This window comes from Aspergillus foveolatus, assembly GCF_047715535.1.
Source record: "Aspergillus foveolatus strain CBS 279.81 unplaced genomic scaffold BDW70scaffold_61, whole genome shotgun sequence".
NCBI lineage: Eukaryota > Fungi > Ascomycota > Eurotiomycetes > Eurotiales > Aspergillaceae > Aspergillus > Aspergillus foveolatus.
Window position 1 is genome coordinate 73202 of NW_027396125.1, and position 22231 is coordinate 95432.

The 22231-nt window shown below is 49.9% G+C and overlaps 10 protein-coding genes across 10 annotated transcripts; 7 read left to right on the top strand and 3 right to left on the bottom strand.

Annotated features, from left to right (window-relative positions):
• Window positions 1-646: 646 nt before the first annotated feature.
• Window positions 647-1887, bottom strand: BDW70DRAFT_104560 (actin-related protein 2/3 complex subunit 4 family protein). Its single transcript, XM_073734370.1, has 6 exons — window positions 1721-1887; window positions 1420-1669; window positions 1270-1346; window positions 1081-1206; window positions 980-1024; window positions 647-929 (listed from the first exon to the last, which is right to left on the bottom strand). Exons 1-6 carry the CDS (start codon window positions 1721-1723, stop codon window positions 921-923), a joined length of 510 nt encoding a protein of 169 aa, XP_073592765.1. The 5' UTR covers window positions 1724-1887; the 3' UTR covers window positions 647-920.
• Window positions 1888-2037: 150 nt separating this feature from the next.
• On the top strand, window positions 2038-4175 carry BDW70DRAFT_142563 (ubiquitin-specific protease UBP6). The gene is made up of 3 exons (XM_073737945.1): window positions 2038-2106; window positions 2168-3808; window positions 3890-4175. The coding sequence occupies exons 1-3, from the start codon at window positions 2091-2093 to the stop codon at window positions 3949-3951; spliced, it is 1719 nt and encodes a 572-aa protein (XP_073592766.1). The 5' UTR covers window positions 2038-2090; the 3' UTR covers window positions 3952-4175.
• Window positions 4176-4231: 56 nt separating this feature from the next.
• Window positions 4232-5551, top strand: BDW70DRAFT_142564 (PaaI family thioesterase). Its single transcript, XM_073737946.1, has 2 exons — window positions 4232-4761; window positions 4933-5551. The coding sequence occupies exons 1-2, from the start codon at window positions 4339-4341 to the stop codon at window positions 5308-5310; spliced, it is 801 nt and encodes a 266-aa protein (XP_073592767.1). The 5' UTR covers window positions 4232-4338; the 3' UTR covers window positions 5311-5551.
• Window positions 5552-6176: 625 nt separating this feature from the next.
• Window positions 6177-9727, top strand: BDW70DRAFT_163049 (putative MFS drug efflux pump; the record flags this gene model as incomplete). The annotated part of the gene is made up of 8 exons (XM_073741236.1): window positions 6177-6335; window positions 6409-6546; window positions 6612-6768; window positions 6829-7208; window positions 7268-7640; window positions 7700-7830; window positions 7894-8286; window positions 8822-9727. 8 exons carry the CDS (start codon window positions 6177-6179, stop codon window positions 9725-9727), a joined length of 2637 nt encoding a protein of 878 aa, XP_073592768.1.
• Window positions 9728-9852: 125 nt separating this feature from the next.
• BDW70DRAFT_170897 (Mtc5p) lies at window positions 9853-14327 on the bottom strand (the record flags this gene model as incomplete). Its single annotated transcript, XM_073743054.1, has 2 exons — window positions 11724-14327; window positions 9853-11690 (listed from the first exon to the last, which is right to left on the bottom strand). The coding sequence occupies exons 1-2, from the start codon at window positions 14239-14241 to the stop codon at window positions 9853-9855; spliced, it is 4356 nt and encodes a 1451-aa protein (XP_073592769.1). The 5' UTR covers window positions 14242-14327.
• A 460-nt stretch (window positions 14328-14787) lies between these two features.
• On the top strand, window positions 14788-15885 carry BDW70DRAFT_142574 (E2 ubiquitin-conjugating protein UBC13). The gene is made up of 3 exons (XM_073737947.1): window positions 14788-15027; window positions 15086-15306; window positions 15360-15885. Exons 1-3 carry the CDS (start codon window positions 14972-14974, stop codon window positions 15533-15535), a joined length of 453 nt encoding a protein of 150 aa, XP_073592770.1. The 5' UTR covers window positions 14788-14971; the 3' UTR covers window positions 15536-15885.
• A 417-nt stretch (window positions 15886-16302) lies between these two features.
• BDW70DRAFT_152901 (uncharacterized protein) lies at window positions 16303-17586 on the top strand (the record flags this gene model as incomplete). Its single annotated transcript, XM_073739530.1, has 6 exons — window positions 16303-16355; window positions 16429-16892; window positions 16951-17057; window positions 17104-17230; window positions 17273-17487; window positions 17542-17586. The coding sequence occupies 6 exons, from the start codon at window positions 16303-16305 to the stop codon at window positions 17584-17586; spliced, it is 1011 nt and encodes a 336-aa protein (XP_073592771.1).
• Window positions 17587-18076: 490 nt separating this feature from the next.
• On the top strand, window positions 18077-19365 carry BDW70DRAFT_142579 (60S ribosomal protein eL24). The gene is made up of 3 exons (XM_073737948.1): window positions 18077-18192; window positions 18340-18483; window positions 18675-19365. The coding sequence occupies exons 1-3, from the start codon at window positions 18142-18144 to the stop codon at window positions 18960-18962; spliced, it is 483 nt and encodes a 160-aa protein (XP_073592772.1). The 5' UTR covers window positions 18077-18141; the 3' UTR covers window positions 18963-19365.
• A 740-nt stretch (window positions 19366-20105) lies between these two features.
• On the top strand, window positions 20106-20397 carry BDW70DRAFT_163054 (40S ribosomal protein eS30; the record flags this gene model as incomplete). The annotated part of the gene is made up of 2 exons (XM_073741237.1): window positions 20106-20327; window positions 20377-20397. The coding sequence occupies 2 exons, from the start codon at window positions 20106-20108 to the stop codon at window positions 20395-20397; spliced, it is 243 nt and encodes an 80-aa protein (XP_073592773.1).
• A 777-nt stretch (window positions 20398-21174) lies between these two features.
• gup1 (glucosamine 6-phosphate N-acetyltransferase) lies at window positions 21175-22225 on the bottom strand. Its single transcript, XM_073734371.1, has 2 exons — window positions 21423-22225; window positions 21175-21364 (listed from the first exon to the last, which is right to left on the bottom strand). Exons 1-2 carry the CDS (start codon window positions 21852-21854, stop codon window positions 21275-21277), a joined length of 522 nt encoding a protein of 173 aa, XP_073592774.1. The 5' UTR covers window positions 21855-22225; the 3' UTR covers window positions 21175-21274.
• Window positions 22226-22231: the final 6 nt, after the last annotated feature.

Below are 22231 nucleotides of genomic sequence, written 5' to 3' on the forward strand. Positions count from 1 at the left end.
TGAGTGCTATTCAAGTGCTATCTCTATGCCGAGACAGTGCTGAGTCGTCACTCTTATTAAGAACAGTTGTGAATTTGAAACAATCAAAGGGAATGCTGGAATACTTGTGTCCCTGTATTTTGTGGAATAGGAATGCTAAGAAACGAAAAGTCGAAATCTATTCCTTGGAGCCTTGTACACAGACAAATGGACCTGAAATGGCTAAAGGGGGTAAAAGAGTTAAACAAAGGGAATACGCACGTTGGAAGTCCGCCGCTGATAGCTGGAGTTATGGTATACCTACAGTAGAACCGAGACCAGCTATTTGTCTTATTGAAAGCTTGCTCGAGCTGGTCTGGAGGAACTGGGCTATGAAGTGACGTGCCGCACACAATCTCTCGTGTGATAATGACCGTGCTCTGTGGATGCCTCACAGGGTGTACCAGCAATCCTGAATGATACTTCCAGTATTTATGTTTTGAATCATCGTCAGCAGGGGTTATTGTAGACTTGCCGTAGACAAGCGCATGCTAGCTTAGTTGAGCAGCCGCCGAGTTCAATTCACCTGCAATGCAGGCCGCGATGGCATGTAGCCCGAGATAGCTAAGGACGAGATCAGTATTATAAAGAAAGATATCTAAATTATAAAGAAAGACATCTAACAAGTGCATGACAGGCAGGAATATCACGTGGAATAACAACTCGAACATATGGCGACTCTGGGCTGTCTAATTCAAACGGGGATATCCAAGGTGCAGGGACTCGAGCTTGTTATTGTTTATGATATGTATTTGAAGAAGTATCAAGCTTGACCATATACAGAGACAATTCTTCGGCCAGCGGAACAGCGCAGGCCATCCTAAATAGTCTACACATCTAATGGTGTAGGAAACTGAGAAATGGGACGTTGGTGGTTTGTGGGCATCAGGCTTCGGGATAACCTAATCAAACTGCACCGCTGATTAGAGAGATTGTCCCAGCGCTGCGCAACAGAACTTACCGGCGTCAGGAAGGACTCAGCGACAAATCGAGCGCGAGCATTCAGCTTGGAAGTGTCAGCATGGACTTCAGCCAGAGGGGCAAGATTGAAGAGTAACATACGAAAAGCTTCATTTCAGAGATTTCTTTATCCACCTCCTCCATGAACTGGAGAATGAAGTCGACCAATTTGTGTTTAAGCATGGCTTCTGTGTGGAAGTTCGTAATGAGGAAAGAGATATCGTAGCCCTGCTCATTTGTCAGCCGCTATGCGGTATGGCGGGACGAGTTCATGTCCTCATGTCTTCGTACCTTCACAGGTTTTCTTCGCAATATAAAGAAAGATTCCGCGCGTTGGGTCAAGAAGCGTTCAAACTTGTGGACAAGGACTTGATCCACGTTAGCGTATAGCCCGGTAACTCTGTTAAAGCCACATTGCAGCGGCATCAAACGCAAGCTTACTATGCTCAATTTCATCTGCCTGTTTTATCCGAATGCTCACACGCACGCTGTTCACACTAGGTTCAATCAAGACCTTCTCATTCTCGTTCCGTGAGATTGTCAGAGGGTTAAGGAGAAGTTCGGGGGAGCTCGCGGCCTCGATCTCAGGTACATTATGCCGCTCGGACGTTTGGGATGCGAAGTTGGAAATGGCAAGCGCGGCAGTCAACGATGACCGGACGCATTGTAGATACGGACGCAGGGATTGGGACTGCGATTGTCGGTTAGACAGCTTAAAGTGCTTGGTTCAATTGCTACCTACCATAATGAGGGGTGACGTATAATGCAGTGTTGCGGGTGGGCTCAAGGAGTCAGCAAAGAAGCACCAACTTCAACACTCTCTGCTCAGTCAATTCTAGGTTCCCACAAGCCCAGCTTCTAGGACATCAATGCAATAGTTTCAAAAGTTCGGCGTAGAGCAAGGGGAGGAGACTAGAGTGTTGAGTGGTCAGCCAGTTCGATAGACGACGTCCCGCAATCGGGCCTGGAGAAGTTTGCTTTGTTTGCATCCTGGGCCCCACGCCTCTCCAAACAAGCTGACAATCGCTCTGATGTACCTACGCCACTACACTCTTATACGAGAAGCTTCGCAAGGCACTTTTTCACGTCTAGAGCGGCGACAAGACGATAAAATGGCCTCTATACCAGGTATGGCCCTAAAAGATCATATGTTGCGACTATGACAGCAACATAGCTAACTCTACACTAGTTATCGTTAAGCATCAAGGGAAGCGCTACGATGTCGAGCTCGACCCGAATTCCAATGGCGAAACATTCAAATATCAGCTATACTCTCTTACAGGAGTGGAACCTGAGCGACAGAAGATTCTCGTGAAGGGAGGTCAGCTTAAAAACGATACTCTACTATCAACCATCAATGCGAAGCCGAACCAGACATTCATGATGATGGGTACCCCTTCCGGGGACCAAGGCGTCGGAACACTGACACGACCTAAGGAAGCTGTGAAATTCTTAGAGGATATGACGGAAGCAGAGGCTGCCAAGGCAGCAGGGGCCATCCCGGCCGGGCTGCAAAATCTGGGAAATACGTGCTACCTAAACTCGACATTGCAGACGCTGAGGAGTGTCCCGGAGCTACACGAGGAACTTCAAAGATACCGCCCATCCAGGAACATCGGCGGTGCGTCGAGCCTCTCGAACCTTTCTGATCTTGGGCTTGGTGGCCTGGGCGCTTCCATGGACCTCACTTCCGCGTTGAGGGACTTGTTCAAACAGATGTCCGAGACTCAGGAAGGGTTTCCTCCAATTCTATTTCTCAATGCTCTGAGAAACGTATTTCCTCAGTTTGCTCAACAGGACCGAAACGGTCATGGCTACGCCCAACAGGATGCGGAAGAAGCTTGGTCGCAGATTGTGTCGCAGCTGCGGCAAAAATTGGTGATTAAAGATGGCGAGGGGGAGTCTGCGACTGAAGTATCATTTGTGGAAAAGTATATGGGCGGAAGATTTGAATCTGTCACTGAGTGTGATGAACCGGCAGCAAAGGAGGCTGGTGAACAACCTAACACAACTTCTGACGTTTTCTTCAAGCTTGACTGCCACATCGACAAAGAAACAAACCATCTGCACGATGGTATACTATCAGGGCTCGAAGAGAAGATTGAAAAACATTCTCCTACTCTGAACCGTGATGCCGTCTACACAAAGCGCTCCCGCATCGCGCGGCTGCCGAAATATCTCACTGTGCATTTCGTTCGATTCTTCTGGAAACGCGATGCGCAGAAGAAAGCTAAGATTATGCGCAAAGTGACATTCCCTGCGGAGCTTGACGTGCTTGACTTCTGCACTGACGAGCTCAAGAAACAGCTCATCCCTGTCCGAGACAAAGTACGAGACATTCGAAAGGAGGAGCTTGACATTGAGCGTGCGCGGAAGCGCCAGAAGATTGCCCGTCAACGAGAGGAGGATGCGAAAACTGACAACGCTTCAAGCTTGGAGCCTATGCAGAAGAAGAAGGCTACTGAAGAGCGCAAGGAGGAGGGAAAAAATTCAGAAAAGGATGAGGACGCTGCAATGACCGACGTCTTCAAGAGCGATGCCGAGTATGAGGCGGAAAAACAGGCGTCCATCACCGCAGCCAAGAAGGAGCTGGCCGAGCTTATTGACCCGAAGCTGGGCGCAGACAGCGGAACAAACAAGACTGGCCTCTATGAGCTGAGAGGCGTGATCACGCACCAAGGTGCAAGTGCCGACAGCGGCCACTATACTTCGTACGTCAAGAAACAAAGCAGCAATAGTAAGGAGGAGCGTGACGACAAGTGGTGGTGGTTCAACGACGACAAGGTGACCGAGGTAGATGGCTCGAAAATTGAGACTCTGGCTGGAGGTGGTGAGTTCTTCTTTACCGACATTCCCTCCCCTTCCCAAACAACATTAATGGAGACGAACTGTTGCTAACGCAATATCTCAGGTGAATCGCACTCGGCTCTTATCCTTCTTTACCGTGCCGTCGATCTGCCAACAACTGAATAGACTTGCCTCATACGACGGCTAATCTTTGTCAATGACATAATACGCATGGTTTGATGGCACGTTGTGAAACAGTCGGTTCTTAGCTTTCATCATGGTGGAACCGTTCATGGTTTTCTCTTCATCCATACCTCAATAGAAGCAGATTCTGGATAACTCTCGATGCGTACGGATTAGATGTTCTTTGTAGAGTCACCCGATCATGGAATATAACAGTCAAGCCTTGGTTACCTGTCCTCACTCAGTTCGTAGTATACCTCTCCCGGCACAGCCAACCATGTCACGTGAACTGGACCTCGGCTGGTGTTCGCAGTCCGGGGACACTGTTTGCCTCGAGTCTTCCGTCTGCACAACTCGGCTCTTCAGCTTGCAATGTGACAACCGACAACCATGTTCGGGGCCCGTCAAGTTGTACATCCCCGGCTCCGTCATGCCGCAGCTCATCGCCGCCCGGTTGCCAGATTACTACCTTGTCTCTCGAGAAATGTTAGCACAGTCGGCTATCAACCTGCTCCTAAGCGGCGCCCGTGGTTGCGACGGTTCGTATATGCTGGTATCTTTGGCGGAATCGGTCTCGGGTATGGGCGCCACTTATGCCAGTACCTAGACCCGCCACTTACGCCGGGGTCGCCAATGGATGAATCCCTGACAAAATGGTATAATGACGCGGTCGACAAGCTCCCCCTCATGAAGGAATTGCGGGAGAATCCGGATTATGTCGAGACCAAAGTCTACGGTAACTTTTCAGAGGAGGACAAAGCACAAAGGCTCACGTCTGGGCCACTGAGCGGAGCCTCGAGGTTGGCTTTCCAGGTGTGTGGGTTCCGTTTTGCAATACTCCCATTCAGCGATGCGCTCCATCTTCACTGAGATGTCAGCGCCGCACGCCTTGCTGGCATTGTAAAAGAAAGGATAGCCGAGCAAACGCGGCAAGCTTATGCTTGGTAGACGGGTCCCTCTTGGCTAACTGATTGGATCGCACAGCGAGTGTTCTGGAATCACAAAGATAAGACGGCTTACAATTTCGTATACATCGGGCATGGCATGGAGGGATGGCCGTTTGTTGTCCATGGCGGCGCACTTGCCACTGTACTGGACGAACATCTAGCTCGAGTGGCTATCCAACACTTCCCTGAGCGTACCGCAGTTACAGCGAATCTAGATATCAATTACCTACGCGCGGCCACGTCGAAAGGGATTTACGTTTTCAGCGCGAAGCTAGATGAGGAACGGAGTACAGATCGCAAGGCTTACGTGATAGGATCGGTGCGTGATAAGGACGGCAACGTGTGCACCGTAGCCAAGGGGCTCTTTGTGGTCCCTCGAGGATATAAGCTGCGGAAATTGGAAGGCGCCTTTTGATCCTCGCTGACTGGTTCGGTTGGCACTTACATGAGCTCAATGCAGGAGGTTCATTCCATCATACTATCCGGATCACATCATGCAGTAGGCGCTCATTCCATACTCTGTATGTCAGTGCATCATGATCAGATGTGAAAGGTCGGCGCAAAACAGGCAATTGGAAGAGGCCCAGACATTCTTCTCTTTTAGCGGCCGGCACTTGCACTCTTTACTTCTCGCTATATCATCTGCGACTCCTAGGTGCAAAGTGCCGAACTTGTATGACCTGTAGCAGACCCTGGTCCTTGATTGCGTCGTTTAATATTCCCCGATCATCGCGTGCAGTCCTGAAACGGTCATCTTCGTAAAGCGTCGCATGGGAAGCGCGTTCATTTGCCAGCTCTCCATGACAGGCCTTTTGACTTCGACTAGCCACTATCTAGATTCGGCCGCTGTTACTGTTATTGGACACGGTCCACGTTTTCCATGCAGGATCCTCGGAACCCCCGCATTGTCTGTTGTGCTCTTCTTTAGCAGTAGCCATACCTGTTTCTTCTGTCGGCAATGTCTCAACCCCTCAGTGATGATTGCCGCGGCCTAGGCTCGAGGAACCATTTGAGATGTGAGGTTTGTCGGTACTGCTCGTTCGTTGTTGTCACTCAACGCTCGCTTCTAGGTGTTATCCCCACCTTCTGGGTCCAGTATACAAGTGCCAGAATCCGGGGTAAGAGAGGGGCTAGACGGCTGGTTTGTGCTTTAAAGTCTTGCAATACCCGCAATGTTATGATACCCATGCTTATCTGAAGCTTGGGTATTTCTTACCTACTGCATCAGTCTCCACAAATTTTATTACATTGACCTTAATCCGTTCATCGATAACCGTTGAGATGGCTTCGAGTCCTACCGATTTCGGTCAATTCCAGGTAGAGGAAAAGACGTCAAACCAGACTTGCGACAACATAAAGCCAAATGCTAGCCATCAGGAACATACCGGGACGTATGCTGACGAGACTGGGCTATCTCAAGATGGACAGGAATCTACCAAGGTATGAATCACTCGTGCTGGATCAGGCTCCTCAAGAATGCAGTTATTGATTCAGTTATTGATTCATGTTCAAGATGACATTCCGCCGATTCATGGGCTTCACAGCCATGGCTTTTCTCTGGACTGGTAGTCAGATCCCCGTCTACCTTTTCGGTGGTATCCCTCCCATTATCTATGGTGATATCGGCGGAGTGGACAGATGGGTCTGGTTTGTGTGTGCTTTCCCTGGTTCGGGCCAGTTTGAGATCTGAAGAAGCTAACATATACTGCTCAATAGGTCCTAGGGAATCTGCTGGCCTTAGCTGGTGTTTGTCCTTTCGTCGGTTCTCTCTCTGATCTCATCGGGCGCCGCTATGTTGCTCTTATTGGGGCTTCTCTGGTCACTGTCGGAATGATTATTTGCTCGACGGCGCATGCAATGAATACCTTTATTGGTACGAATCAATGCCATTGCTCATTTCTCGTCCGGTCAGATCAAATCTAATATAAGGCAGCCGGAATGGCCATCGCCGGCGCAGGTGCTGGAGTCAACGAGCTCACGGCACTGGCCGCCACAGCCGAGATGGCACCTACTCGCCAACGAGGCAAATATGTCGCTGTCTTGATCTTTACCATTGCCCCATTCGCGCCATCAGTGCTTTGGGCCCAGCTGATAGCAGATGCAGGCAGTTGGCGTCACGTCGGAGCTTTCTGCGCCGCGTGGAGTGGGCTTGGTTTGATCATTACAGCAATCTTCTATTTCCCTCCACCTCGAGTTAATTCGGAAGGTCTTACTCGAGCAGAAATAATCGGCAGGATTGATTTCGTCGGCGGCTTTCTAAGCATCGTGGGCTTAATTCTTTTCATGGCCGGAATGCAATGGGGTGGCTATCAAGTACACTTTCTCGCTCTGGCGTCAACTGTCTATCCATGTGGACTAACTCCCTACTATAGTATGACTGGGATTCCGCACACGTTCTCGCCCCTCTTATCCTCGGGGTAGTCCTGCTAGTCGCCTTTGCCTTCTGGGAAATTTACGGCGCAAAGTTTCCCATCTTCCCCAGCCGCCTGAAGCAGGAGCCCCGTACATTAATTCTAACTCTTGTCATTACATTTATCTCTGGTGCCAATTTCTTCTCCGTGCTCATGTTTTGGCCTACACAGGCATTCAACGTTTACGGCCACGACCCCATCGATATCGGTATCCGCAGCCTTCCCATCGGCTTTGGGATCATGGGTGGCGCCTGTATCGTTCTATGGCTACTCAGCGTCCTTCGTGGCCACAACAAGGAACTCTTGATTGCTAGCAGTGTTTTGATGACGGCAGGTTTGTACACTCGACAAACAAGCAAGTTGATGAGCATTCAATATTCTGACTCTGACCAGGATGCGGCGCTATGGCCGTAGCGGACGTCGACAACATGCACCAACTCTGGGGCATTCTTATCGTTGCAGGCCTAGGTATTGGCGGGATAGTCGTTCCAGCATCCATAATCACCACCATCATCTGCCCAGATGTACGCTTCACTCATTCCTACCCCTAATTTACTGCTTAATCTAATAGAAATCCCATTACTCAGGACCTGATCGCCACCATCTCAGCCCTAACGCTCTCCATCCGCGTCGTGGGTGGCAGTATCGGCTACACGATATATTACAACGTCTTCGTGAACAAGTTTGTCCCGAACGCAGAGCATTACATCGGCGGCATTATGTCCATGCAGCTCAACATTACAGACGCAAGCCTGATCACCGAGGCAATTGAGCTGACAAGTGCGTCTCTCCTGGAGGGATTGCACGAGATTCCCGGAATAAAGGGCAGCCAGACCGCATATGAGGCTGTCGTTCTTGCTGGGCAGCTTGCATATGCGGAGAGCTACAAGTGGGTTTATTATGTCAGCATTGGGTTTGGGGGCGTATCGATCCTGGCGGCGTGCTTTTTGGGGAATATTGCCAATTATATGGATGATCATGTTGCTGTTGTCATACACTAGGGCCTTGGTGACTTTGAGGACTTTTGGGGTGGGTGAATCTCTTGTTCTTTGCAGGATAGTGAAGTATAGTGTTACCTGAAAGAATCGAGGTGGCTGAGTCAAGATATAATTATATATTTTATAACGCCGCAATTTTGACCCCCATATGTGCACTATATATTTTGTGCACCCTAAATATCTAGAGCACCGCCTCAATTCGATGACTAAACACTTAGTAGATCCTTGTTGATAGTTAGCTTCCTTCATGTCCTATGACCAAAGATAGATCTTTGCATAACTCTCTTTTCCCTGTGTTAGCCCGTGTCGATACTTCTCCAATCCTCAGCTCCACCCTACCATTTCAGTCCACGGAAACCCCAACCACACCTAGACATCTTTTATTCTATAACTGATATTATAAATAACAACAAGGTGCTTCCATCCCACAAAAACCAGGTATCGCCGCCTACGAAGAGCTAAAATGGTATCCCATATTTACTTCTAATCAGTGGAGTACACCTCTGACATCGCACAGTCCACCGAAGCCATCTACCTAGACGACGCCACCCTATGCACAACAAGCACGCAAGTAACCTCTTCCAAGTCCTTTGCCAGTCTAAACGATGAGGAGAAGCGGCTTGCAAAGAACGTCAGCTCTGGACCCGACGACGAAGACAGGACGGAGGATATCTTCGCCGTCACCACACAACAAACAGTCTTTTACCCACAAGGCGGGGGACAGCCAAGTGATACGGGTATTATCGCAATCTCACCGTGCCTAGACTCAAGGATGAACGCAGAGGCCAGCATTTCTGAAGGAGCTAATGCAGATGGTGAAGCCGACGGGACCTTCCAAGTCCTGCTCGTCCGCAAAACAAGCGACGGGAAGATACTCCATTTCGGACGATTTGCTAAGGCCCCTTCAATCAAGCAACCATATTTCACTGCACACCAGCCGGTAAATTTACACATTGACGCCGCCAAACGCAACTATCACTCGCGCTTACACACAGCGGGTCACATCCTCGGCCTCGCAATGCGCCTTTTATCTACGACACTGGGCGAGCGCAAAAAGGTCAAGGCGAACCATTTCCCCCGCGAGGCGTGCTTGGAGTTCGAAGGATTGCTGTATAATGAGCATAAGCCGCTTATCCAGGCAAAAGTCGACGAAATCACTGATATGGATCTTGATGTGAGGATTAGCTGGTGGAGTGAGGAGGAGGTTGAGAGGCGCAGAGACGAGCTTGATATGGTGGAGGGGCGGGAGGTGAGCGGGATGGGGAGAGTGAGGGTTGCGGAGATTGGGGATTTGGACGCGAATCCGTGTGGGGGGACGCATGTGGTGAGCACGAAAAGAACGGGGAGGATTGTGATTAGGAAGATTAGTAGGCAAAAAGGGATTAGTAGGGTTTCGTATGAGGTCCCTGTCTCTTTGGAGTAGAGGGATAGAGTGTTGAAGGGTTGAATGTAAGTACATAATCGATTGACGATCAGGGTATATAACAAGATAACAATATAGTATAATCGTAGCCAATCATATCAGAGCCCAATTTAACCAAACCCAACTCAGCTAAGAACTTGATTCATAGAAGATCTCTTCGGAACAAACGTTGAGCTCCCCGGCGTCTTCCCTGGCTTCCGCCTATCCTCCTTCCCACGCAGTCCCCGACTAAGACCCCCACCTAGTCCCCTAGCCAAAGAAGCAAACGGAGACGCCCCCCACTGCTCCAGGTCATCCTCAGCATGGCCATGGCCATGGCCCGGTTTCACCAGACCATCAATGGACCTCGACGCCTCCCGTCTGTTCTGGGGTCTATACGCAGAGGCTGGATTAGAACTGTCGCCCTCATGGACGGGGGATGAAGCCCGGCTCCAAGCCAATGGTGAAGAGGCCACTATATCAGCCATGCCGTGATCTGCGCATTTACAGCCGCAGCCTGAAGGGCAGAATTGCGAATTCGGCTCTTGGTCGCTGTCATCGCTGTGCTGTTGGGTCGGATCTGTGGAGGCCACGGAGAGCCAGTCGCGGTAGCAGCTGAAGCAACAGACGTGACCGCAGCCGAGACATGGTGTGAGCATCCCTTCGACTACTTCGTGGCATATAGCGCATGGAAGCTTGAGTGGCAGTCGCCTTGTGGGTTTGCATTTGGCGCAGGTTATCGAGGTCGCGTCGCCCTTGGTTTTGCCCTTTCTCGCAGCCAATGCGGCGTCGACGGTAGTTTGGATGGCGAAGATGGATAATTGTGGAGCCCCGCAACCGATGCAATGTCGTTGAATTCCAAGGCCTTTTCCATCCTTGTCTGCTGAGTTTTCTGGCGAGGTCGTTCGGATATGACGCGGTAGAGAGAACGAGTCTTCAGGGCTACTAGGGCCTCCTTCACGAGTAGGAGCATGGTTCGGTTGCTTCAAGTCGCCTATTTTCAGTATTTCACTTCGCTGTATCGGCAGCCCCCAAACAGACAGCAAATGGGCATAGGCCATGCGATATGACCGGTATAAGCAATCTTTCTTGGGGTCAAGGAACAAGGCTTGTGTAGCATTGTCGCTGTCAAAAGCACCTTTGTTCTTCAGCGTAACCCGAACTTTCTTCGTCGGGTTAGCATTCTTTGGAGTCAGCTTTTCGCTCTCCGTATCAGAGTGGGTTTGCGAGTTGGATATAGCTGCTGAAGTGAGATGATCATTGTTTGTAGACGCAGGTCTAGGTGTAGTAATGGTAGGGTTCCATATGCCAGACGCTACGGCTGTGCGAGGACTCTCAACTTGGGCATGCTTCCTCCTAAGAAGGTCTCCTGCTGGAGGCGAAGCTGAGGATGGCGCAAATGTGCTGAAAGACCTGGTGAGAGACGACGCGAGAGCTGAACCAAAACCAGAGCTACTTCGTGGCTGTGCTTGTTGATCGGGAGAAGCTGCCAATGACGCGTGCTGAGTGATTGCCCTGCGCTCGATACCTAATCCGCTCGTACGAGAAAGCAAAGGAGGGGTTGTACCCGCGGAATAAGGGGGCGTTGTGCCCACCCGCCACAACTCAAAGGATGATCGTCCCGAGCTCTGCGCACCAGGTGTGGCATGGCTATCTTTCGGTGTGGAGTTGAGCGACGTCACCGCTTGCGATTTGTTCGCATCTAAGGTGGCGTTGTTATAGACATCTAGAGGAAAGAAAAAATGGTCTGCTTGTTCTGGTGATAGTCCTCCCTTGGACGGAGGCCGCTCGAGGTTTGGCTCGTACAGAACGCAGGAGAGCATCGCAGCCATTTGTATGTCACCAACCTGCTCGAAATGAGCAAAAAGAGCTGGAATGAGCAAATGGCGGCCGAAAGGATGGTTTCCCCATTCAACGACATTTGTTGTATTTTGAGACGTCTTGTCGGGATGGAGTGCGTCGAAGCTTAGGTCTATAGCACTATCTTTGCGCTGAATGCGCAAAGACCTGCTCATACTATTTATGACAGGAGGTGACCTCAATGACTTTGTTTGCTGTAAGATGAGCTTGACCAGGCCCCAAATACGAGCCAGCTCATAGTAACCATGATCAAAGGCAACCGCGGCGTTGTGGGCACAAACATCAACGACTTCGCCGCATATACGGTATGCAATAGCCAGCTCTCGCTTGGCCGGCAATATACCACTTAGATCATGAATAGTAATGACATTCTGCGGTGTGTCAGATGATCCTGAAGTCATCCCGCCGACAGTCGACCTCTGAGAGTTGTCTGTTGAGCGGGGCCGGTACATCCCAAGACTACCAACACTACGCCATGTTTGGGGTGTGGGGAAGCGATGTTGAAGACCTGAAAGAATACCCGACGACCCGGAAGAGCTCGAGGTCTCAGCTTCGGAGTCATCTGAGTACTCTGAAGCACCATCGTCAGTGCTTGCTATGGTGCCTGTTATTCGTGGCCCTGGTGAACTTGTTTCAAAACGTCCAAATCTCTCAAAGAGATTATCAGATCTTGACAGTCTTGTCATTTCCTTAAACCCGAGATTTTCAAGAGAGTATGCTGATTTATCTTTCTTTGTTGGGAAAAAGCATACAAGGCGGCCGTTCTTGCCCCAGACCGCTCCACACTCTCTGGCTCTAGGTACCATCACGTTTGCGTTGACAGGTCGAATCAGCTCGGAACTCATTGCTAGGTCTTGGCTCTGCGATAAGCCAACCTCATCCTCATCACTGGATTCGTCGCCTCCGTCGTGGCCATTGGTTGGTGATTTAATAGTCTCCGCTGTTTCTCCCAGGATCCAGGCGATGCTCTCTTCGAGGCTGCTTTCACCCAAAAGGTACCGAACAACACCTTCAAGGCAGCCCCGCTTGTATGACAGATACGTCTCAGAAATAGTTTGCAGCTCCGCAATAATCTTGCTGGCGAGCTGGTCACTGACAGCCGTAGTCCTCTGCACGCTGAATGTGGGTACTGCGTCCTTTGGGTAATCTGGTGGGAACTTGATGTCCACTCGAATGAAAAGCGAGGCACCGTCAGCGCCCCATGGCCCATGCAAAGATATTGTGGCTTTTCGCCGCCTGATATCGACTGACTCGAAAGCCACTTTTGTAAACTTTTCACCCACGTGAGTTATCTCGTCCCCAAGCGTTTCGATATCCCATCCTGATATTTTCACGCCCCTCATCCAGGCAATCGGGTTGGTGTCAGTTCGCAGACCGGTTCTACTCTTCATTCCAATCCTCGAGTCGGCATTGCCCCCTTGTATCCAGGCGGGGGCGTACGGAATCGATATAGCATTTATACCGGCGCCGCGAGAAGACGGACGCACGGGAGTCGCAAATGCTGGTGACAAAGCACCATCTTCCTCTAGTTCGAGGCCGACATTCTCGTCCCGGAAGCTCCTATAGACCGCTCCCTTCCGTGTGATGTTTAGATTGGATATGAACGATTTCCCTTTCTCGTAACCAACTCTTTGTAGAACATCAGGATCGACCCGGTGTAGACGGAGTTCCTTATCAGTACCCCAAGACACTAATTGGAACTCTCTGTGGTCGATGCCATCAACAACATCACCGCGCGCCCTCCAGAGAAATTCCTTAACCTGACCTTTATGGCCGGGAAAGCTATGCACTGGAGTGAGGTGGCTATCAGGATCCGCGCCCTCCACAGCTCTACGGCTGTACAGATGGAGATCACTGTTCCCTCTCTGAGGCATAGCCAAGACACCCCAGCCAAAAGGTGTATTCCGTGCACGCCAAACAGGAAACGGTGTCTTGATCACTTTCTCCGGCACATCATCCTCAACTGTATAATCCCAGAACTTGATTGTTTTGTCCAAGGAACAGGTTGCTAAAGCCCCGGGTCGGACCCTATTCCAGTCAACGCCGTAGATCTTAGTATCGTGAGCTACGATAGACCGAATCGGATAAGCTCCCATCCGCTTATCCCAAATCCGAAGGTATCTGTCGTGAGAGCTCGCAATCACATATGGATTTTGTCGGTTCCACTTTACCTGAGTAGCTCCGGCGAACCAGTCTGAGAACGAGATGGCCGGCCGGGAAGTAGCTCGGAGATCCCAACAGTGAACGAAACTGTCGACGGCACATGTCGCAAGGATATCAGGGTGATGTGCTGAGAAGTTTATGTCCGTAATGGCGCGGGTGTGTGCATGCAAGACATGCTCGATAGAATTCTGGTAACTCCGCATCGCTAAGTTCCATACCAACGCCTTCTGATTAGATGTGCTAACAACCCAATAGTCTCGAGCAGCAAAAGGAGACCATTGGACGTCCGCGACTTCCCAAGGAGTATGGTGTGGAAGATACCGAGGTGGAGAGTAAGGTGAATCCAGGTCAATAATGTGAAGACCTTCCTTCGACGCCAGAACCACGTCTCGACCGCATGGAGAGATAGACATGGAACCAACCGGTTGGTCTACGTGAAAAGAGCTGTCCTCTCCAAATGTCGGACTATCAAAGGCCGAAGCCAATGGCTTCGGTTCATTGGAGTCGGACATTTTTGGTGTTATCAGGTACCAGTCGATGAACGGCTCTGCCAATCTTCTCTACCGGAGACGGTTTTCAACAGACTGGTGGACACATTGACCGCAAGAGCTGCAAGGACCTATAGTAACTAGCATCTCGAAATAGCACGATAGTTGTCACTGTCGACAATATAATGTAGGGCGGCTCAAAGGCTAATCGTATGCACAGCGCATAACGTGGGGAACCAGCTGTGGGCGGACGGTTCTAGAGTTCTAGGCCTAGCGACCTTCATAAACATATGAGATGGATTGAAGACAGGAGATGTGGCTTACAAGTTAGCGGTAGGCCAGACGACAGCCTCGCGGAAAGATTGGTCGTACTGACAACGAGCAACAAGGAGCTACACTCCGCACTGGACGCGGCGGGCCTTCGCTCGGCGCAGTGGAGCTGATTGCGCCAAGAACAATGCTTAGTCAACGCGCTCCGGCTACAGAGGCCGAAAGAATCCTAAAGTGCAATGCCCCTCGTCAGTTACGTCGTTGAATCCTTTTGCGATGAGTTCTATTCGAAGGCGTAGGATTAACACCGTCTTTCTCTGACAGCCCATCGGTTTCTTAACCCTAGGAACTTCTCCGCGGCCCGATCTTAGTTGTCTTCGTTTACACAGCGAGCTTTTTTAGTTCTTCAACTAAACGAGGAGGAATATCGAGTTCAAGTGTCTCCCCGCCCTTAATACCCACAAGCCTCTCAATACAGCACAAAATGGCGGGATTGCCGAAGAGAATCGTGAAGGAGACAGAACGTCTTTTGTCAGATCCGTATATCTCCCAAAGACATCCTGAGAACTCTGGCCAGTACTGATCATTTCCCGATTAGAGTTCCTGGCATCAACGCCGTCCCTCACGACGACAATCTGCGCTATTTCGATGTCAGCATCCATGGCCCGACATCATCGCCATATGAAGGTGGCATCTTCCGCCTCGAGCTATTTTTGCCTGAAGACTACCCGATGGTTCCTCCCAAGATCCGGTTCCTGACCAAAATCTACCACCCCAATATTGATCGTCTTGGGCGGATTTGTTTGGATGTTTTGAAGAGCATGTCATCCGACCTCTACGAATAAGAGTGCGTGCGGACTAACCTCTTCTAGGCAACTGGTCTCCAGCCCTTCAGATCCGTACCATATTACTATCTATTCAAGCTCTGTTAGGGGCGCCCAACCCTGACGATCCCCTTGCAAACGACGTTGCGCAGCGCTGGAAGGAGGATGAAGCGGCGGCAATTAAGACGGCAAAGGAATGGACCATCACCCACGCAATGACTTAGAAAGTCTAGATACGCCATTTATCTGCCGTGCGAATGACCATCCACGACATCATGATGAGACCATGAGAGAAAAACATTCGACTTTGGTGTACCCTGCATTGATCTGTTGGGTCGTTTTATATTCTAGAAATTTAGCCCTGTTTCTTCCATGGAAGGAAGGAGCCCTGTGTCATTGAATACATTTGCATTTCATTCTAATTCTGGTTCGTCTTTCCCTCAGAAACTGACGTAACGGCGATGGGCGACTGCTTATCACTTCCAGGCATGCCGCATTTCAGCTTCCTGCACTACTTGCAGCCATGAATTACTATTCAAGACTTACATTAGAGATATTTCAAATAGAATTGCTTACATCCTACTCAATTTGAGGCCAGACAATAATAGAAAGGCTGTAATATGTTGATTGTTCGTAGTCTTTCAGCTTGTGTACTCTAACTAATGCTTAAGAAGTGCCAAGTTAAAAGGTTAGAACATTCTATGTCATCCAGATTTCTGTTTTATGTAATGAAGTACCATGTTTCAAATGAATGTAATGATTGCTATAATCCAGTGTTAATCACTGCATTGATGAACACAGCAGAACAGCTCAATAGTCCTTTCAGCCTGAAGCACCATCAGCAGAAGAAGCATGACCTTGGATAATCTGCTCATTCTTCCATACTCCTCATGCGCCTGGCCTGTCTAAGTGATTCCAGGTCTACCTTCAAAGTTCTTCCTGCACAATTCAGCAAGTCCTTAATCTGTGGTCTCAAGCAAGAAAGGGCATAATGGCAAACAAATCAAAGAAGAAGAAGTCACATGGTCCGAAGGGACTTTCTAGGTAAGACACAGTTCCTTCCAGCCTTGTTTGCTGGGTCTGGGCAATAGTCACATTTTGCTAACAGAAGCAGCAGCAACAGCGTCAAACCACTCCAGGTCTCTGACTCTGAGAAACTGCGTAAGAATAACACCAAGGGAGCGGTGACCTCGTTCCATGTTGAAGACACCAATCGCGCTGGCCTGCCTTCGCCACGACTTCTCATGCCCGAACCTCCCCAGGGCCTTGAGCAACACAAGCCCACTCAAGCGGACTTTCCGAATGAAAATTCACTTCGAAAGCGTATTCGAACCCTCACATTAGGCTCGACAAGGACGCCCTCCGGTCTCAGACACAGCTGGGAATCAAAGTCCTCCTCGGCTCAAAGCTCACACATATGGTCGAATTCCTTTCGTGACTCCGTCTCAACACAAGAGAGCAACTCGCCGCAAGACAGTCCAGCTTCGGGTTCAACGATTATTCAGAATCCGAAAAAAAAGGGACGAAGTGATAGAGCCTCCAGCTCTTCCAGTATCCTGAAATACATCCGGTCACCGACTGGTATGGGCTGATACTCCTTTGTCTGCTGCTCGTTGACAGCTAATATTGCTAACGATAGATTATATGATGATCGACCTCGATTACTGCGAGGCTCAGGCAGCTATGAACAGCAGTGGGCCTGACACAAGCGCCCCAAAAATTGGGAAGAGCTCGTTCGATGAACTGGTAAGTATGCACCACGCACACTGGGTTTGGACTGACACTCGAAAAGCTGGCTTATGTCCGCCGCGAAACCAAAAAGGAGGTCCGAACGATTGTCGTCGATGACCTCAAGGTACCTCGCAGACCGAACGAGGCCAGAATCTGGGACCATAGAAACCTTTGGTGTGTCGATTGCCGTAAGAACTGCCCCATCTGTAATATAGCTTGCTGTGTGAAAGAAGAAGTTGATCAGAAGGCTGCCGACGAGAACCTAAACAAGGAGGCAATCAAACAGGCCAAGCGTCTTGCAAGGATCATCGAATATCTCAGCGTCCATGCCAAAGATGTTAGCACCTTCTCGCAGTGTACCCTTCCCGATGGGTGTGGGCGTTACGTGTGCCCCAACTGCTGTGGTGTCTGTCCAAACGAGGTATGCCGCGATATTCAATGCAAGGTAAGCGTTGCAGCTGCACATTATGCAATATCAATAACTAAATACGCCTTATAGGAATGCAAGCCGAATGTTTGGGAGACCTGTGGTTGGCACGATTGATCATGGCCTAGTTGCGCGCTCTGAGGTTACTGTCTCTAAGAGCCTCAGGGAGCTGTCGGATCTTCCGAAGGGGTAGGTGCTAAATGTCCACATATCCGACATAAATGAGGACATAACTTTCCAGCCGCGTTGTCAGCCACCATTCGCCTCTCAATTAGAGCAAGTGGTTTGGACGTCAGCTATGAAGAAACAATTCGCATAAATTGAAAGGAATCTACTGCGCCTCTGGGCCACTCAAGAAAAAATGTTCTATGACATGCCGCGTGCCAAAGGAATAGCACTGGATGAATTGAGACCATATAGGCATAAGATTTGAATACAGATAATAGCAGATTCAAAGGCATAGGCATATAGAGCCATCTCAGCGACTTACTTCGTAGATGAAGGGTCAAGGGCAGAGCGGGGTCACGTGGTCCGCTTAGCGAGCTCCGCACCGCACCACCTCAGAATTGTGTCAGTCTAGCGAAGCACGCCGCGAAGACCGATTCGACTCAACCACCCAACGCCAATCGACAACATCTCGTCCCAACCGGTCGCGCATCTCTAACGTTCAAGATGCGTACCTACGACGATTCTTTCAGCGGTCAGAAGATCTACCCTGGAAAGGTGCGTTCTGTCCTCCCGCCAAAACCAGTTCGATGAATCCCGGGCCCCGAGCAAAGGCCCAGCAGGCTTCATGGTCGATCGAAATCATCGTTATTTGGAAGCCTATATTTGAGAATGTTTGTTGACAGAGTGGTTTGGTTGCAACAGGGTAAGCTGTACGTCCGCGGTGACAGCAAGATCTTCCGCTTCCAGAATGGAAAGTCCGAGTCCCTCTTCCTCCAGCGCAAGAACCCTCGCCGGATAGCTTGGACTGTCCTTTACCGTCGCCAGCACAAGAAGGGTGTCTCTGAGGTCGGTACCGCCTTTTCTTTACCACTGGATTCGATTTTCGCTGTTGGAATGATACATCTGGGGGCTGCGGATGGTTTACCCCTCGACCGAGAATATGGGTCGTGAAGAGATGGAACATTCCGAAAATATTTCGCGGATAACGTTGGTGGCATCGAAAACAGAATGCTGACCATTGAATTCAACATGAACAGGAGGTTGCCAAGAAGCGTACCCGCCGTGTCGTCAAGTCCCAGCGTGCCATCGTCGGTGCTTCCCTCGACGTGATCAAGGAGCGCCGCTCCCAGCGCCCCGAGGCCCGTGCCGCCGCTCGCCAGCAGGCCATCAAGGACGCCAAGGAGAAGAAGGCCGCCGCTGAGTCCAAGAAGAAGGCTGAGAAGGCTAAGAACGCCGCTGCTGGTGCCAAGGGTGCCGCTCAGCGCATCCAGAGCAAGCAGGGTGCTAAGGGTTCTGCTCCCAAGGTCGCTGCCAAGTCTCGTTAAGGAATAAATAACGGTCTGGCTTGGGATTGGGCGCGGAAGGCAAGAGTTTCATGGACGAATTTTGGGAGGTTACTGGAGCTGGAATATGTGTTTTCCCTACCACCAAAAATGAAATGTTCCAAAACTATCGGCGTACAAGACGGTCTCTTACGGGTTTAACGGCTCTCAGATAAGCTCTATCAATCGCGCCACGGATGCATGAATGAAGATCCAGATGGCTGCGGGATATATCGTGCTAGTGTAATTCCTACATGATCTTGCTGTTCACTCCATGCGCATCCAGATATTTCCAAGAGTCGACTGTTGGTTAAATGCCTGGGCTTGAGACTCCGTAGAGACCCAGTCAATGCGCAATTAATACGAGGGTGCTGTTACCAGCAACGAACTTGGAACTTCTCCATAAGTTTCGAGAATGCCATGAACCTAAGTGATCAATTGACGCAAGCCTCCCATAACTCGGTGGCTTGACTATAAATCCGTACTACCGCCCCGTTGAGCCTCCGCGCTCCAGAGTCATGTCCCGGAATAGGGCTCAAACCTAGGCTAACCCAATTCGTCGCCCGCGTCTGAGTCCAGACAACAGAACTTCCAAGTATCAGCAGAAGTACGCTGATTATTTGATCAGTTGACAAACACAGGACAATAAGCAAGTAAAATAAAATAATCTATAAGGCCCACTGCCTCCATAAAGCGCCCTCCCAAGACCTCAGGGAACAAAACTTCTCAAGTGGCAATTTACTGCCTAAGGCTCTCTGCAGTGAAGTGACAAAGCGACCTGTTGCTTGCTGACTCAGCCGCTTTCCGCCCTGCCGAATTTGCCATCTCGCTTACAGGTCAGCACTAGCGCGATTCGCCCACAGATGCTCAGCGCAAAGTGGTGACTCAGTCAAACCCCCCTTACAAGATCCCACCTCGATTTTTCAACTTCCCATCTCGATCCGACAAGTTCTACATCGCCAGCAGCCATGGGTAAGGTTCACGGATCTCTCGCCCGTGCGGGTAAGGTTAAGTCTGCTACTCCTAAGGTGGGTTATTTCTCTTCTCTACGATATCAATCGCCCCCTCGCTGTGCTTGATTAGAAGGAAGTCTTTTAGTGAGAGTTGTCTCTCTCTCTCCCTGAGATAGGCAAGAAGAGAAGGAAAATGGATTCCAGGAGACCGACGTTGGATGACAGAGAAGGTTTTGTGATGGAAATGAGCACAGCAAGCCAAAATCGTCGGGAGTGTGAAAAAGCTGACGAGTTCTCTTTCATGATCCAGGTCGAGCCCCAGGAGAAGAAGAAGCTCCCCAAGGGTCGCGCCATGAAGCGTCTCAAGTACACTCGTCGTTTCGTCAACGTTACCATGACTGGTGGCAAGCGAAAGGTACGCCTATTCTGATACTCGGAGAAGGAAGAGAAGACTATGGAAATAGCCTCTCGGCCAGTTCCTCTAGATTCTCATTCTTTTCGTACGACACCACTTGAAACAACATGCTTACACATATTCCCCATTAGATGAACCCCAACCCCGGTAACTAGATATACCCTAGCGGAGGAACGAAACTGGTAATCGCGGCGGGTTAAAATGACGATGACGACCACGAAAGAAGAGAAAAGCACAATCATACACGGCCTGGACGGTTATTATCCGCCCTTTACCTAGTCAGAAAAGAGTTCAATCAATCGACAAACGCCGACGCACGCGAAGACGAGAGATTTCGACCCAGAAAAGGAGCGGTACGGAGACGGTTTGCGGTTTGCGGTTGGTTCTTTTCATTGCATGGCTAGTTATTTACGGGTCTCGTATCTTCATCATCAAATGAGAACTTCAACTTCGTTACTGGGAATTCATTTTCGGCTTTGGTCTTCTCCACAAACAGCTCCATGGATTTCATTCTTCAGCATTATATATCTAGACCCGGTGGCGCGATGTTCGGCCTCGGCGGCTTGGGTAGCTGTTTCGTCCTCGCTCTGCCTGTGTAGTTACATGATTTAAGCTATCCATAGCGCCTGCTGCTGTATCGCAAGACGATCCCCGACCTACTTGGGGTAAATGCGCTAAGGACTCAGGCGATGAATTCTGTGGCGGGCATAGTTGATGATGTATGGTTGGTTCCCCAAAAATACTCATTTGAGCAAGGGTAATCTAACCAAATTGAAAGTGTATGTGGAATGCCTTTCATCTATGTGTATTTCTATTCCTTAGCAGCGAACACTGCCAGTAAGTCTTGACATCCACAAGCCTTTGAGCGCCAGCAGACACGCCCGGTCACGGTCCTGGAGCATGGAAAAAGCATGAACCGAGCGCCATCGCATTGATTATCGATATCCCTAATAATAGTGAGCCATTTCAAGTCCAGCCCTCTTGAATCCACATTTCAAATAGAACCCTTCATTCGCCTCAGAGCAGTCAAGGATAGTCTAAGCAGACGAACGAGTTAGTAGCTAACCGACCACGCTTCCGAAAGGAAGGACTGACCTTATAACACCCAACCTTTTCCGCCACGAAATCCAACGCCTGGATTACCCTCAATCCCAATTTCTTCCCCTGTTGCCCCTTCTCTACAGCAATATCCTCAATGTGTCCTACCATCCCCAACGAGTGTATAAACTTGCGCTCGACAATCAGACTTCCCGTAGCCACGATCTTGTCCTGTCCGTCCACGATAACAAGGAGGTAGTATTCGTCGTTACGGGCCGAGATCCAGTCATAGCGTTTGTTCCAGGCTGCTTCGTCGATGTCGCCGACTGTCGTCAGAACGCGCAGTACGTCGAGATACCCGCGGCTGAAATCAGAGCGCTGCACGGGGCGAATCTTGTATCCCTCTGGAAGAGCGGAGGAGACGGCAGGGGAAATTAGGGACGTGGAGAAGAGAGGGACATCTTGAGAATGTGAGGTTGAGACGGTCATTTTGGTTGCAGTAGGAAATATGGTGTCTTGTTGAGGAGTATATGTGTTTCGAGATTGAGGGGATGAGTGGAGCTGGCGGTGAGGAAGATTGAGTTTCAGATTAGGTATGTGAACAATGCCACCATAGACGGAGACGTCAGGATGAATCGAGAGTGGAAGAAAAGTTACTCGGGCTGTCAACAAAGAAGGCTGAGGCGGAGAGATATAGGGAGTCTTTGGCCAGGAACCTGAAAATCAAAGGAAGGAGCTGAACCATGGTCCCACTTGAGACACCGTGGCGCAACTTCAAGATTCAAATTTGGGGTGCAGACCGATTCAGTGTTATTTATTTATAGATTTGATTTAAGGAGGCTCAATACGGTAAAAGGCATTCTTAT

Coding starts and splice junctions, on each gene's coding strand:
- BDW70DRAFT_104560 (XM_073734370.1), bottom strand. Junction 1,207..1,269: donor TGCGAAGAAAACCTGTGAAG/GTACGAAGACAT, acceptor ACAAATGAGCAG/GGCTACGATATCTCTTTCCT. Junction 1,025..1,080: donor TCTCTGAAATGAAGCTTTTC/GTATGTTACTCT, acceptor GACACTTCCAAG/CTGAATGCTCGCGCTCGATT.
- BDW70DRAFT_142563 (XM_073737945.1), top strand. Junction 3,809..3,889: donor TGAGACTCTGGCTGGAGGTG/GTGAGTTCTTCT, acceptor GCAATATCTCAG/GTGAATCGCACTCGGCTCTT.
- BDW70DRAFT_142564 (XM_073737946.1), top strand. CDS start 4,339: ATGTTCGGGGCCCGTCAAGTTGTACATCCCCGGCTCCGTCATGCCGCA. Junction 4,762..4,932: donor CCTCGAGGTTGGCTTTCCAG/GTGTGTGGGTTC, acceptor TGGATCGCACAG/CGAGTGTTCTGGAATCACAA.
- BDW70DRAFT_142574 (XM_073737947.1), top strand. CDS start 14,972: ATGGCGGGATTGCCGAAGAGAATCGTGAAGGAGACAGAACGTCTTTTG. Junction 15,028..15,085: donor GAACGTCTTTTGTCAGATCC/GTATATCTCCCA, acceptor TTTCCCGATTAG/AGTTCCTGGCATCAACGCCG. Junction 15,307..15,359: donor TTGTTTGGATGTTTTGAAGA/GCATGTCATCCG, acceptor AACCTCTTCTAG/GCAACTGGTCTCCAGCCCTT.
- BDW70DRAFT_142579 (XM_073737948.1), top strand. CDS start 18,142: ATGCGTACCTACGACGATTCTTTCAGCGGTCAGAAGATCTACCCTGGA. Junction 18,193..18,339: donor AGAAGATCTACCCTGGAAAG/GTGCGTTCTGTC, acceptor TGGTTGCAACAG/GGTAAGCTGTACGTCCGCGG. Junction 18,484..18,674: donor ACAAGAAGGGTGTCTCTGAG/GTCGGTACCGCC, acceptor CAACATGAACAG/GAGGTTGCCAAGAAGCGTAC.
- gup1 (XM_073734371.1), bottom strand. CDS start 21,854: ATGACCGTCTCAACCTCACATTCTCAAGATGTCCCTCTCTTCTCCACG. Junction 21,365..21,422: donor AAAAGGTTGGGTGTTATAAG/GTCAGTCCTTCC, acceptor TCGTCTGCTTAG/ACTATCCTTGACTGCTCTGA.